The 16837-nt window shown below is 42.4% G+C and overlaps 1 protein-coding gene across 1 annotated transcript in view; it reads right to left on the bottom strand.

The window, feature by feature from the left end:
* The window catches only part of LOC147610937 (uncharacterized), a 56853-nt gene extending 45787 nt beyond the window's left edge, over nt 1-11066 (bottom strand). The window contains exons 1-2 of the mRNA XM_086785599.1: nt 10692-11066; nt 10401-10580 (exon numbers count right to left, since the gene is read on the bottom strand). Coding sequence (XP_086641725.1) covers nt 10401-10580; nt 10692-10991 — 480 coding nt within the window. The 5' untranslated portion in view covers nt 10992-11066. The remainder of the gene's footprint in view (nt 1-10400; nt 10581-10691) is intronic.
* Nucleotides 11067-16837: the final 5771 nt, after the last annotated feature.

Genomic DNA, 16837 nt, shown 5'->3' on the forward strand with positions numbered 1-16837 from the left:
GGGATTTACGATGGGAGCTCCTCAGCAGCCTCACCATTTGGTTCACCTGGAGGGCCCAGTGATTTACGGCCTTTGAGGGGAGATTGGAGACACCAGCAGAGACTGTACGTGGGATTTGGCAGGAGTTGATCCACACCCTGCGAGGACAGTACGACCGCATCCGGGGAGACTCGGATGAGGCGATCTTGCGGCGCCAGGCCTTTCACACCACTTGGCGTTGTGGCCCCTTCTACACCTTACACACGGGATCCCCCCGTTGGCACTACAGGCCACCTGTTTGGCTTTCCCCCCCCCCCTATTGTATGATTTAGCCTCTCAGTCCTTTGTACTGATGCTTGTATTTTGCAGCACCTAGGGAGAGTCTCCCGGGCTGCCATGCTGTACTCACTGCTCTGTTTCTCTTATGAGCAGGAGAGATCTTCTGTAGCCCTACGGGCGTTTTTTCTATAACTAATGAAAGGATCTTTTCTCGAAAAAAAAAAAAATTCAGTATCTGATCAAGTCATTTCTTCAAGTCGAAAGTTCGGCAGTTGAAGTTGCAACAGCATAAAGTCAACATCAACATCAGCATCATAGATATGTTCACACATCTCATCTCAATTGTAATCATTTGTGTTGATCGTCCGACAAAAGCTGCGGACTAGTGGGACCTAAAGAATTGGTCGTCGGACGCTGGACAACAGTACACAACAACACACATGCGCATACATTGTAACCATATGTATTTTCTTGTAACACTCTTGTAACATAATGTTCTTATAACAGAAAGACCAACAGCGGGACAAGAAAGAAAGTCCTTAATAAAGTAGGACGCAGATAGGAGTAAAGAGACATACATGGTAGAATTGTACAAGTTTGAAAAGCACAGTATTACAGAGTGTCTGAATATTATTCATTGTGTACTGTCTGAGTGAGCGAGTGGGAGAGTGAGCCTCTGTGTTTTCTGTGTTACCTGACCAGTCTGTGAGTATGTGAGCTTCAAACCGATTGGGCTTACGCATTGACAGATCCATTTTCAATTAGTACGCGACTGTCTTGTTTGTCAGATTGACCACCAACACCTTGGCGATCCTGTTGCATTTACTCTCACCATTTTCTCACTAAGGCAACATTCTGGCACAGCACTCCAATAGGGGAGAGGCACTTCTTGCAGAAGCTATAGCAAGGCAACTTCTTGCCAACTCGATGCAACATCAACTACCACAACAACACGCCCTGTTTGGCTTGGCAAATGCATCCCCTCTCCCCAACATCAATCAGAACCGAATGGCTAACCAAGAGGAAACAAGTACCCCACCTACAAGGGTAAGAAGGCTGAAGACCCCGACGCACGTCATGTAATTCGAGGCTGTGTGGAAGGTGAATCACACTCGCGCAAATGTTTTGGATGAAAGAAAGAGAGATCAGTTCCAAGCCACATTCGGAGACATACCAACTAAATGGGAGTCCCAGTATGAAGCGGAACACTTCTTCATCTTCCAGGCGCTGTAGGAGGCATTCCTCAAAAGGTTTTGGACTGTCAAAACTAAGTCTAAACTGCAAGACAAGCTAAGAAGTCTAAAACAAAAGATGCTGCCAGTCGAAGACTATGCAACCCAGTTCCGCACTCTCCTGCAAGGCTATCTCTAGCGGACAGACCATCAAAAGCAGTTCTTGTGGACTAGTTCCTGCATGGTTTAAACAAGAAACTGAAGCCGACGATAACAACCACCACCATCAACACTGAAGGATTCGACGGGCTCGTGGAAGCAGCAAACCGAGCAGCACGGAATATGGGCTTGGAGAAAAAGTCCAAGAAAAAGAAAAGCAAGAAGTACGACTCTTTAGACAGTGACTCTAGAAGCAAGTCGAAATCAAAAGACTCAGAATCTAAGTCGAAAGCTGAGGAGGAGACCATGCATGCGTAGCAAGAAGGGCAAACGCAAGGGCAAGATGGACGAAGTAGACGTCCTAACCAAGAAGGTTGCAAAGAAGCTCGTTGTGGGCTCTGGAAAGACCTCCAGCTCATCTGACTACAGAACAGGTGTTTTCTACCCGATCTGCAAGAACGAGGGACATCTGAAAGAAGACTGCAAGATGTAGCCGACCTGCGCCATCTGCCAAACCTTCACACACCTGACATCAAATTGCAGATATAATGTCATGGGTCTGGCAGGCACAGCTGTCAATGCAATAACAGCAGCAACACCCATGGTTGCCGCAATAGCACCATACAGACCTTACTATGGCCAAGGGCAAGATAGAAGAAGAGGTGGCACTGGGCAATCGAACGGATTCCAATGTTATTACTGTCGGAAGCCTAGCCACATGCGGCACGACTGTCAGTTGTTTCAGAAGCACCTACAAGAGCTGCAGGAAGGATCAAAAGGGGCGGATGCAACAACACCATCCATCAATGTGATTGAAATCAAGGAGCTAGAAGATGCACAACCAACTGTGGCAATAATCATCAAATTCCAAAAGGGAAAAGAGTGCCAGACGAACCAATCAGTCAGAAGAAAACAACCATGGAATGGAAGAAACAAAAACAGGGCAGAGACTTCGTGACAAAGGAGGTGCAAGAAGCACAAAAGAGAAGTCGGATCAAATCGAACAAGGTCTAGGGGGGATAGAGGAAAGCCTGAAGGAGACAGAAGAAGAAAAGATGCGACAAGATGAGACTTGCAAGGAGTCAAATGAAGAAGTGATGGAGAAGATAATCCTCGCAAGATAGCGGAACAAGGAAAGCTGCAGGAAGATAAGCCTCGCACGGTACAAGGGTCAGCTGTGCTGACGAAGTGAAGGGACAAGAGGAGCCCAAGAAATCAGCAAAAGACAGTGTGCTCAAGAAGCACGTACCACCTCCCAAAAAGCAACAGAAAGGTGCATGGATGGAAAAATCCACAACAAGAGCTGAATCAACAACAAGAAGCAACAATGAGACGCAGTTCTCAAGCTTGGCGAAAAAGAGACAGCAACAAAAGACAAAAGTTCCTCAACGGAACAGCAAGCCACAAGAGAAGGTGGAAAAATACGACATATCAGAGGATCTGAAAGGTTTGAAACTAGACATATCACTTGATCAACTCCTGTCCTTAGTGCCCAACTACAGGCTGGATGTTGTAGCTAGCCACGAGATGTATTCCTTCTTAGATGGATTCAGTGGATACAATCAAGTCAGGATGGCACCTAAGGACAAGGAGAAAACTGCATTCATCACAGAATGGAGAGCATTCACTTCAAATGTCATGACCTTCGCACTCCGAAATGCATCCGCAACATTCCAACGCATGGTACAAGAGATTTTTTATGATTATCTAACAGAATTCATGCATGTGTTTGTGGATGAGTTCAGTGTCTTTGGGAAGTGCAAGGAGCATCCGCATAAGCTACTCCTATGCTTGGAAAGATGCAGACAAACCAAGCTGAAGCTGAACCCGATGAAATGTGCACTTGCTATTAGGAGCAGATCACTACTCGAACACATAGTGTCCAAAGATGAAATTGTTGTTGATCCGAAAAAGGTCAGGATGATAGTCAAGCTGGGTCTACCTCAAAACAAGAAGGAGCTCAGCAGATTCCTCGATCAAATAAAATGGCACAACATATTTATCATATACCTTGCTGATGTGGCACAACCACCATATAGTCTCACGAAGAAGGGGGCGAAATTTCTCTAGTCAAAAGAATGCAGGGGGGCATTCCAAAATCTGAAGAAAATGCTTGCTAGTGCACCAATAATTCAACCACCAGCATGACACAAGACGTTCCATGTATTTGTGGATGCATCGGACATAGCCATCGGAAGTGTGCTTATGCAACAGACAGAAGAAGGGTGCTATAGACCAATACACTATGCTAGTCGGATGCTGTCAAATGCTGAAAAGAATTACAGCACCATTGAAAGGAAAGCTCTAGGACTGATGCTGTCAAATACACTATGCTAGTCGGATGCTGTCAAATGCTGAAAAGAATTACAGCACCATTGAAAGGAAAGCTCTAGGATTGATTTACTCAGTCAACAAATTTCGTCATTATCTGCTAGGCAATCCATTTGTGTTTCATGTAGATTATCAGGCACTATTGTATTTGGTAAATAAGCTAGATCTGACAAGGAAGTTAGCAAGGTGGATGCTTTTATTGCAAGAATTTCATTTCACCGTTGTGTACACTCCCACCAAAATCAGAATGCAGTAGCGGATTTTCTCAGCAAAATAGACACAAGAGAGAAGTCTACAAGGATAGCTAATTAGTTTCCAGATGCAAGTCTGTTTGCTGTTCAGTCTGTACCACTGGAAAGAAACTAGTATTTTGATATGTTACAATTCATCACAGAAGGGACAATCCCTGATGACATGAGCAGAGATCAGCGAAAAAAGCTGGCTCTCAAAAGCAAGAGTTTCCTTGAAATTACAGGGGCTCTGTACAAAGAAGGGATAGACCAAGTCATCTGCCAATGTGTGCCGGACCATGAACAAACAGTTGTGCTCACAAACGCACATCAGGGAGTGTCAAGCGAACACTACTCTGCTGAAACAACAAGCAAGAAAGGGGTCAACCATCCGCTGGTGCTACTGATCGGGTGCCTCACCAATTAGTCCTACCACTAGAGCCCTTTTAAAAGTAAGGATTGGATTTTTGTCGCACCATTTAAACCCTCAGCAAGGAGAACTAGTAATAAATATATCCTCATTGCAACAGACTACTGCACTAAATGGGTGGAGGCAAAAGCCCTCGAGGATAATTCAGCTGGAGCAGTAGCCAAATTCTTGTATAAGAATATCATGACAAGGTTTGGATGTCCGGTGAAGCTGGTAAGTGATCAAGGAGGACACTTCATCAATGAAGTGATTCAAAAGCTGACTCAACAACATATAATCTTGCACAAGAAATTGACTATCTACTATCCGCAAGAAAATGGTCAAGCAGAATCAACAAATTAGGTGCTAAAACGGATCCTCCAAAAGACAGTTAATCAGAACAAAACAGACTGGGATGAAAAGCTGCATTCCGCACTCTGGCACCGCACAGCACACAAGATAAGCACAAGATTCACCCCATTCTCTTTAGTCTGGTTTAGAGACAGTAATTCCGATGGAATATGTTGTTCCCAACCTCAAAATAGCCCTGATAAAAAGCCTCAGCCCAGAAGAATCGGTCAACCAGCGGATGCATCATCTCATGCAGCTGGAAGAAAGCAGACTACACTCAGAAAAGAAGAAAGCAATGGAGAGACAACAACAAACATAAGATCTTTAAGGAAGGAGACATCTGACAAAGTATTGATATTCAATTCAAAGCTCGTAACACACCCAAGTAAGCTCAAAATCCGTTGAATGGGTCCCTATCAAATAGCATAACCATTAAGCTCAGGCACATTCAAGCTACAAACATTAAGTGGTGTAATTCTCCCGAAGCCTGTAAATGGATTCTGACTCAGGCCCTGCAAAGAAGGAAATGACAAAGGGCAGCAAACAACAGGACAAGTGGACACAGAGGCAAAAACAATGGAACAGTGCATGGTGGTAACAATCCCCATCTACACAATGCAACCGGATGAAGACATGTGTGGAGCACTCTAACCAACAACATCAAACGAAGAGAAAATGCATGATGATGAGCAAAGGGGTGTAAACGCGGTACACAAACACCCCCCCCCCCCCCCAAAAAAAAAAAAGATGTGGAAATCATGACATTTTTAGGCAATTACCTCACTTTTTAAAAAATAATCATGGAAAAAAATAGGAGCCTCGAAATTGCCGCCCTAATCAAGAAACACTACAACCGTCGAATCCCACACAAGCTACCCTCATTCTCGTGGAATTATTTGTCCTTGCTCACTCGCTATCTCCTGTCTTTCCTCCTTGCAAACCCCAGCAATCAGAATCAACCATGGCTAGCAGCAGCAAGCAAGCGAAGTTTGACCCCTGCTACACCATGTTGGACCCCCTGTTTCAGCAAGAGTGGCTACAAAAGGTCAGACTGTACGGCTTCGCAACAATGAACTAAACAAATATGCAAGAAAACCTAGACAAGAGGTGCAACTAGCAGATTTGGCAAAGAACAACACAATGAAGATGAAAGGCACAAGGCAATGCCGATAACACCGGAGAATATTGCCAAAGCATTCAACCTTCTTGTTGAAGGCATCACCAACGCCAACTCTTATGATGCTCACATCGAAGAGAAGCTCTGCAAAGTCAGTAAGGAAGACTCTGTCTCTACCTGCTCTTATGCAAACAGAGCAAAGGCAAATTAATGAGAATAACTCTTTTGAAATAAAAATAAATTCCTTTATGCATCTTTCTATGCATAAAATCGAAATTAATGAGAATAACTCTTTTGAAATAAAAATAAATTCCTTTATGCATCTTTCTATGCATAAATTCAATTTTAATGGGAATAACACTTTTGAAATAAAAATAATTCTTTTATGCATCTTTCTATGCATAAATGCAATTTTAATGGGAATAACACTTTTGAAATAAAAACAAATCTCTTAGAATGCACAAACGGAAGGAATTACTCTTTAGAATAACCTAATGATAAACTTTAGTTCCACAAAATTTAAGAAAATTTTGGCATAACCTCCTTGTATGGCTGACCATTCAGATTTTATCTGGACATGATGTGTCTACTTGCTAAGAACACCAACATAAGCAAAACCAACTCCACGATATTGAGAGCAGCAGAAAACGGACAAAGGGTGAATTGGGCAGCGGTGGAAACGAAAAACATGCAGCGGCAAGCTCAAAAGATTACACTATCGGGAGGTGATGCAAAGAACTGATCCGGCCACTCAAAATATTCTCACAACATTGGAAAACATAGCAAATTGTGTGATGAACAAGCTAGAGAATGAAGACATAATGGCCAGGGTAAATCAAATAGAAGAACAAGTCCAGCAATTGTCAGCTCAGGTCCAACAACACCATCAACAAGCTATTGCACAAGACTTGCTAAGGCGGCGACAGCACGACACCATTGGCAAACTACGGAAGACAACAACAAGATTAAAGAGAAAACGAGATGAATTGGAAATGGTGGTCTCCGAGCAACAAACAATGAGATCCAAAGCAAGCTTCATCAGGCAAAACAGGCGGCTCCGTTAGGAGCCAATAAAGCTACCCGGATTGAGGACCATGCCACCCAGATGATCCGCAATATGAAGCTGGCAGCGAAAAAAGACCGCAAGGAATTACTCCTCACGAAGGCCAAGCTATGGATACAAGAAGCCATAGAAGCTGATGAAGAGCACCTTGTAGTTCAAATGCTGGTGGAAGTGATGGAGCAATGAGAAGAGGAATTGAACAATTTACAGCCGATGAAAGAAAAAATGGTACTGCTAACTGCCACATGCCATCTACCTCTCCCACCAATCCCACCACATGACAAAGACGACGCAGGAGGGTCAGCGTCCACACAGCCACAACAAAGCTCAACTGCAACAACCACCACCACCTCAACAGTCACCAGCACTGGAGACAATACACAAACAGGTCAGCAGGTGAGGGAGCTGCATAGTAAAATACAAAAGTTGACAGAGCAGCTAAATGAGAAGGAGGAGCTAGAAATCAAGCTGGAATTACTACAGAAACAAATGTCAGCAAAGGCACTGCACGGGAAGGCTCAACAGATCAACAACTGTTGTTGGACCAACAAAAGCAGATAGCCACACTCAAAAGGCAGCTGGAAAATTAGCAACAATGAACAAAGCTGGGACTAGCCAAAGAGAAAGAACCAGTACAACAACTGGAGCCCGTCAAGAAAATAACAATTGGGACCACACATGCCATAGACCAGATGATAACACCAACTCAAATAAAAGCACAAATCCTTATCTTAGAGCAACAAATGGCTATACAACAAGATGAAAACAAGGCCAAATAGACAACCATGCAAGAGCTTGAGGAAGAGGTCAAAACCATAGACAAGGCACTCACACAGGCTTATGCAAAGCTAGACAAACAAAAAGCCAAGCTGGTTCAGCTAGAAGAACAAGCCACAAAAAAGAAAACCTCCCCAAAGACAAGGTCCCAACGCAAGCCGGACACAGCAGCAGTGCAACAGGAGACCATCATCGCAAAGAAATTGCAACAGCTGCGCAAATTAAAGAAGAAAACTCCAAGCTAACCTCCCGGTTGCACGAAACCCAACAGGAGTTGACAACCATCAAGGAAGAAGCCGGCAAACCACAACAAGAAAAACCAAAACTGCTGACGGAGTCAGCTTAGAAAAAATTGGTAGAATTACATAGAGGAATTCAAGTAAGAGATGCAATGCTGGCCAATGCAAGTCAAGCTAAACGGGAGCTGCAACACGTAAGACCACAGCTCATGCACGAACAAGGCAAACAATGAAGGTTGCATGAGGAACTGTTGACAGCCAAGCACCAGATGAGATCATCAACTTCGTCAGTTGCTACAAACAATCAAGTCAACATCCTCCGTCGGTAGCTGGTGAATCTACAAGAGACCATGTAGAGACATCAGACACAGGCAGCAGAACAGCTGAAGGCAAGAACGCAAAATCTGGATTATGCTACCTACACCCTTTCTAAATTCAATCAACAGCATGATGAACAGGGATGGGACCTGCCTATAAACCCCTACAAACTAGATGAATTTCTCAGCAAATATAAACCAGAGGAAAAATCAACATCCCAAACCCACGGATCCTCATCGGATCCGAAATGATGGTGCACAGCTGCTGCAGGGCGAGATTCGTTCAAAGCATAACCAGACATCCAATTTGAAGACAAAGATGTACCACAGCAGCTAGAATGCAACAAGCAAATACAAATATCTGCCAAATTATTCTTTCATTCTTTGAATTATCAAGCTACATATGCTAATGCAAACAGGGTTTTTGATACAATATAGCCCCATGATCATCAAAGGCAAGCTTAGGATGTGATCCCCAGATAGCAAAAAGGCACTGGCAAAAGAATAAAGGATGGCTTCAGTCAGATAGTACTATGCCACCCCCACCCATCCATCAATCGTTCCGATCGATCTCTGAGGCAATTGTTGTCACAAAGCCATAAGGCGTGCCACGTGTTGACCATCCAATAGAAGCTGCGGACTCGTGGAACCTAGAGAATTGGCTGTCGAACGCAAGCCGACAGTAGACAGCAACGCACATACGCATACATTGTAATCATATGTATTTTCTTGTAACACTCTTGTAACAGAATGTTCTTGTAATTACAAAAAGGCCAAAAGTGGGACAAGAAAGAGAGTCCTTCTGACTTAATAAAGTAGGATGCAGATAGTAGTAAGGAGACAGGCAGAGTAAATTGTAAAAGTTTGAAAAGCACACTAATACAAAGTGTCTGAATATTATTCATTGTGTATTGTCTGAGTGAGCGAGAGAGAGAGCGAGAGAGAGAGAGAGAGAGAGAGAGAGAGAGAGCATCTGTGTTTTCTGTGTGTTATCAGATCAGTTTGTGAGTCTGTGAGTTCCAAACCCATTGGGCTTAGGCATTGACATATCCGTTTTCAATCAGTAAGCGACTCTCTTGTCCGTCAGATTGACCACCGACAATTTGCATCATTAATATAGTTAATTTGCATTCATCTAAATTCATCTCTGCAGTAATTAAGTTAATTAAAGCTGTGATTACTACAATCAACCCTCATCATGTAATAGTATTTCAACATCCACAAAAAGACACTTGCCTTTGTCCTCTACTAACATGGGTGGTTGTCCTCTTGGACTTTGATGCCTCTTGGATGCTCCAGTGATGCTTTGCTAACCTAATAAGATGACTAGAATGGGGAGATATTTATAGGGCAATATAGACTGCCTGACCAACTACAGCTGTTCGACCTGTCCAACCACTTCCCAAGCCTGTCCCACCTCTGCCCGTGCCTACCTAGCTTGTCCGACCACCTGCCCAGCCTGCTTAACCTGCCAAGCAGTGTCCTAAACTGTCCAGTTGGACTGACAGGCAGACTGAACTGGACCATCATACCTCCTAACTATTCTAGACCGATGCCTAGTGTCCACTTGGCCTAATAAGCCACTAGACATTTGTACACACCTCAAATCCAATGGGTTACAAAACTGTGCAGGTTCATGCATGGAGAACAATCTGGACTTACCAATGCCAAAATACCCTGATGGTGAATGGTTTGACATGTCCCTAGACTACGGCTCACAATCTTGCTTCTTTTGCACCATCCTTCTTCGCCACCATGAGCAACTGGGGTCCAACTAAGAGCATTAACCTTGCTTCCCAACTAGTGCTGAAAAGCCTACTTCTACTCTCTACACCAAATTGGTCAGATCTCTGTGATATCCTTTGCTCTAAACTCTCATCTCTTGGCCCCCCAAGCCATTAATGAACCTCTCTCTCTCAAAAAAAAAAAAAAACACATACATATACACACAAGCGTGGGTTAAATCAGTAGACTAACCAATTGCAAATGGCACATAGCAGAGTTGGAATAACACATGGCACGAATCTCATTACTACTCTCGTGCTCTGGTGCAACCTCCAGTGCATTTGTGTAGCACGTCAATGCTTCATCATATTTGCCAGCAACGTAGAACTCGTTCCCTTCAGACTTAGCAGCATTTGCTTGTGACAATGCTCTCTGTTTGACAAAACACAGATGCAACTAGAATGTCACAAGAAAGTGCTCTACAACAATGTCTTAGCTTTTCCTGTGTGATAACATGCATGCCATGTATGCATATGGGTTTACCTGCTTTTGTTCCTCTTCAGTAAGAGCGTCTTCGAAGCTCTCATGTGAGATGCCGGATTTCGAGTTATTAGACTCTTTGTCGCCGTCCTCGCCATCATCTCCTTCGCTTGCTGTTTCCCAGTCATCATTCTCGTGCTTTTGATGTGGTTCCGCACCAGAAGACCGAACCTTCAGATCGATATGCTCTCCATCTCGATTGCCCTCTGCTTCATCGGCACATCGGTTGCTGCCGTGAGGCGTCTCTGAGCTATCTGCTCTGCTGGAAGACGGGTCCTCGGGAGCAGGCTCAATAGTCACCATCACCACAGCCTGCCTCTTGTTCGCAAAAGAGAGGAAGAGGGGGTGGGGAGGGGCCAGAGGGTCCTTTTATATTGAGGAACAGTGCCATTAGTATTTTATATTGAGAAATACTCACTCATATGTCATCAGGATACTTCACCAACTATGCACACTTGAAACTGCACATTTACAAATGTACTCTACAGATCGGATCTTTGCGAATGCATTAGCATGTTTGTTTTGAGACACTACATGGCTTGTGATTTCTCCCGCAAATTTAAAAATGTACTAGGGACATTAGCATTTTTGTTGAGGCACTGCTAGGGACATCAGATCTTTGAGAATACATTAGCATGTTTGTTGAGACACGGCATGGCTTGTGATTTCTCGGGCACATTTAAAAATGTACTAGGGACATTAGCATGTTTGTTGAGACACGGCAGGGCTTGTGATTTCTTGAGCACAGTACTAGGGTATGCAGATCTTTGAGAATACAGTAGCATATTTGTTGATGCACGGCATGGCTTGTGATTTCTCGGACATAGTACTAGGGAGATGCAAATCTTTGAGAATACATTAGCATGTTTGAGGCATGGCATGCTTTGTGACTTCTCGTTCACGGTACTAGAATGTTTGGGTAGTTCTCCAGCACATTTACAAATGTACACTACTAGGGAGATGAGATCTTTGAGAATACATTAGCATGTTCGTTGAGACACAGCATGGCTTGTGATTTCTCGAGCAGCACAATAAAAGGGAGATGCAAATCTTTGATGAAGCACGGCATGGCTTGTGATTTCTTGGGCACGGTACTAGGGAGATGCAAATCTTTGAGAATACACTAGTGTGTTTTTCATATTGCATTTGAAGATCACACAAGCCTTCATTAAAATATATTTTTATTGCTTGCAAAGATGGAAGTTCACATAACATTCATGAAATATATTTTTTATTGCTTTGCAAAGATGGAAGTAAGCAAGATGCCATCCATTTTTTGTAAGCAACTATCTCAGTCTACCCATAATATATGAATATCTAGCTTCCATGAGGATAACATTCTTACATGTGTATGATTGGTGTGAAATTTGGCACGTGTCAAATAGATATTGCTGAAAAAAATACCCACTCTTAAGCACATCTTTATGCATTGCAAGGATGGACTTGCACTAACAAACTTGTTGTTTGTACAACTCAGTCACAATAAACCATGACAAAGATAAATGTTTGAGTGAAACCTTCCTGATTAATATAGCTCTTTGTTTCCCTCTAGCCCTTCTCAAGGGACAAGTGTAAGGTCCACCAGGATCTCCCTCTAGCCCTTCTCAAGGGACAAGTGTAAGGTCCACCAAGATCTCCCCCTACCCCTTCTCAAGGGACAGGTGTAAGGTCCACCGGGATCTCCCTAAACACAAACAACCAAATAAGTACCAAATAGAAGGGGTGCAGGCTAGATCACCACCCAATTGTAGATTCCATCCGGAATCACCCCCGAGGCGAAGGCTAACACTCCAATCCCATGAACCATGCCAGTCAACATTGGTATACCACCAACACCTGCCTACTGAGGCCTTCGGTGTATGACTGTCCATGATCCCTCCAATCCAATCCAATCATGTTCCCGACGGTAATCCTAGTCCATCACATACCTCATAGTAGTGAATAAGTCTATGTAAACAATAATAACCCAAGTCTCACTTATATAGTGGATATTGATGCTATAAATAATCCTTATGCAAGGAATTGAACTAGAACAGTCCTTATAAAAGGAATTAAACATGATTCCTTTAGGCAACTTTTCTCTTCATGATTCTCACAACAAGTAGGACCCATCAATGGTGGCTCCCCATGCTCAACACAATGTCTTATCTTCTCAATCACGAAGGCAACCATTCTACCATATTTTTCCCAAGTATTTGTTTTATCAAGCATGTCTTGATTAGGAAAGCACCCATAATTCTCAGGTCCACCTTGCCACCCACTTTCGAGTGTTTGATAGACCTATCCCATAAGCTTAGCCTAACCCCACTATGGGTCTAGTCCCCCACCCATCACTAGGCCTATGAAGTCGATGTGAACTCACACACCCATAACCAAAATTTCCTTTATTATACACACAACTGGATGTGGAATTCACACGTGCATTCCACAAAAAATATATCTTTCCAATAAAACAAAAGCAATAATTATAACTGTTCCATATAATAATCCCATATAAATGTCAAGTCTAAGAATCATCCCATATACATCATCATAATTTTAACTGTTCCATATAATAATCCCATATAAATGTCAAGTCTAAGAGTCATCCCATATACATCATCATAAGAATGTCACAGATCACTATAAAGGACCAATAAGAAATCTCCTCACACCACGACCACGATTTTCTAATAGGGAAGGTACGCCCTAACACTCTCTGGCCATCTCTGGCCACACTGTGCTAATAAAGAGGAGCCCTCCTAAGTCTCATATCCACCTCAAACACCCCAAAGGAGCCACTTTTGCCAGTCGTCTCACCACTCCTAGCATGAACACTCTAGGAATCGACATTAAGAGCTACATATAATTGACGATCGCATCCAAGTCACCAGGTACTACCTTGCCCCAAAGCTATTTCCTATCCCTCACACCAATCATGCTAGGAGGGCACCTATGTCCGACCGAGATGGGTCAAGGTCTCGGGCGGCCATCCTTTTATGTCACACCTCTCGGATGATATCCACACGAAACAACATTAACTTGTGTGGTACCTTTATATGTTTCCACAAAAAACACAACTTAAATTACTACAATGTCCATGCTAATCCTTATATTTAATCCACCATAGCATCCTCATAGAAACATCCCTGAGTGCTTTCCTTGTTGATTCCCAGTAAAATTTTATAAGTTTTGATTGCAAGCAGTGCATCATGCAATAAAAATACGTCTAACATCATCTAAACGTGACTCAGCTTTGATACCAATTGTGAGACCCCTACCTCTCTATCTATGACAGCAAAATCACACTACTCACTCGAGGCCTCATATGTGGCAATATCCTAACACTTAGCTATTCCATCAGCTCCTCACAGTGTGAAGAACAATCCTCCATGTATTTTCTCTTTATAATTCTCACAAGGGGTAATTTCACACGTGTGCATGTGAAGCACAAGGCTCGTATAAATTATATACATATACCTTGTTCAAAATTCAAGGATTTACCCTAACCTTTAAGGTATAGACTTAATTTCACAAATTCTAGCTTAATTCACCTAAGTTATTGCTCACTTATACACCTATATGTATAAGGGTTTATACATATATGTTTAAATTCTCACGAACTAAAGTTAAGTCTCAATTTTAAATATTTCACTCGTTGGATTTGGGTACACTTACACCACATCAAACCTTGTATATATGATAGGGTTTAAAATCTAAGGTTAAGGTCCTTTCTAAGTTTTGATTAAATGATTTGAGCAGTGGATTTAGGTACACCTACACCACATCTAACCTTGTATATATAGATAGGGTTTAAAATCTAAGGTTAAGGTCCTTTAATAATTCACTTCTTTCATTCTCTTAGGAGCTAAGGTTTGATTGAAAACATATCTTAGGTTTTTTAATATAAACTCCAACATGGTCCTATATTTATCGTGTACGATAATATATAGATATATATATATGGAATCGCCAAACATACTTTCTAACGTTAAAATAGACTAAACTTATAGTTCAATTTGTAAAATTTATGGCTAAAGAGAAAAGTGTGTATATATATATATATATATATATATATATATAAAGTAGTAAGATCATGGTACAATACTACACACACACACACACACACTCACACACACACACTAAGGTCGTAAATATATATATATATATTTAAGACCGAGAGAGAGAGAGAGAGAGAGAGATCTTAAACTTTTGGTTATATACAAAGCTCTGAGGTTTTTAAAGATTAATGCATCTATACATACGTAAGGTTTTTTGAGTCCAAGATTACACACACGCAAAATAATCTCTAAGGTATAAACTATATATATGTAACACCAAAGTTTATTGATTCTATTATCTAAGGTTTTTGTAAAAGAAACAAGACCTTCAAAGACTATTTATAAATGTCACTTCTAAGGTTTACTTACATATATATATATATATATATATATATATATATATATATATATATATATATATATATATATATATCACTTCTAAGGTTTACTTATATTTATATCACTTCCAAATTTTACGGATTCTATTGTCTAAGGTTTTTATAAAAGAAACAAGACCTCTAAAGACTATTCATACATATAACTTCTAAGGTTTACTTATATATAAGCTTTTATCCTTGATACCTTGGGGTCTCCCCTTTTTCTTTCTAATCATCCCATATGGGAAGTTTAACAAAACAAGCCTTTAATATATATGTATATGAAAATACTAAGGTCCTCCCCTTATCCCTTCCGTAAGGATTTGGGTTGGAGTGGAACTCGCCTTTGCTCTTTCTCGTGTTTGGTGGAGGTGGTCATTGTCGTGCTTTTTTAGTGGTGGGGAACTCACCTTTACTCTTTCTTGTGTTTTGGTGGAGGTGGTCATTGTCATGATTCTTTGGTGGTGGTCAATGTTCTACTTAATATTCCACTTGCTACTCCCCTCGCTACTATATACTCGCTAGTCAATTGTTGTGGGTTGGCTGCCACCGATTGTTGTGGGGCCAATTGATTGGCGATTCCTCATCGATCGATTGTTGTGGGTTGGGTGCCACCGATTGTTTTTTATTTAACGAAGCTGGAAATTATATTAAAGAAAAGTCTACTCTACAAGTATGACATCTGTGCTACAAGTATGACATTTACTGTAAAATCAAGCTTTTTTTTAATTGAGAAGCTTAACTCAACACTATGCAACTAATCAGAGAGCAGCTTGCATCTTGATGAGATCCAGAATATAACGGGAAAGCTCTTTGTCCCGGGTCGTTGTAGCCATAACTTCTCTCTTTTTATACACCAGTTCCTCTTCTGTTTCCCTGATGACCTCAGTAGTATCATCCTCCACATCACCCATTTTATCGACCACAAGCTCATTTAGTTCTTCAATCTCAGCCAACATCTCAGTGGTTTCCTATAGAGCACTTTGAATCTTTTGCACTGCGATTGCCTTCTTGCTCAGCACTTGGACTGTCGTCTTCGTCTCGATCATCAGGCCCAGGTTGCAATCCTCCGCGCGCGGGGACTGGGTCTTTGTGGAGCAGCGTGTCAAAAACCGATCGACCTCCCTCTCTTCGATAAATCTACTCTCCATAGACGGCATGGGCTCATGGGCTTCTTGCTAGGGGGGATGCGGGATCCACCTGGTCTCATCTTTGGAACGAGAGATGTGCGTGGTCCTTTACCCGGTGTGAGGGATGAGAATGGCTCTTGCTGTATGGCGACTTGGGGCAGGAGGCTTCCATCGCCCTTACTTGCTTGGCTCCCTACATGAAGAATGATGGGAAGGGAATGCTCTTGGGCCAGAGAAGACTGCAGGTTAAGATGAGCTTCCTCAAGAAAGGCCACCGTTTGAAAGACAGGGTTCTGTTGCATGATGGGAAAAGGGGATTCCTCTGCCGCGTGCCACACATGTCCCTGCATGTGCAGGGGGGTCTTCTCCACTGCACTTGGGAGAGGTGGCATTGAAGTCGAGCACGCGTGCGCGATGAGAGCGTACGACAGTCGAGGCAAATTTGTGGATCCACCACTAGGGTGTTGATTCACATGCATTAATGCAAAGGGAGAGCCTAACAGCCTCCCCCACACCTGGTTTTGCGAATGGCTGTCATTGATTACCATCAGTCCTTGTGGGTTGGCTATACCACCGATTGTTGTGGGGCCAATAGATTGGCT

Source organism: Cibotium barometz, chromosome 48 (assembly GCF_041138505.1).
Source record: "Cibotium barometz isolate CiBa-2024 chromosome 48, ASM4113850v1, whole genome shotgun sequence".
In the NCBI taxonomy this organism is placed as follows: Eukaryota; Viridiplantae; Streptophyta; class Polypodiopsida; order Cyatheales; family Cibotiaceae; genus Cibotium; species Cibotium barometz.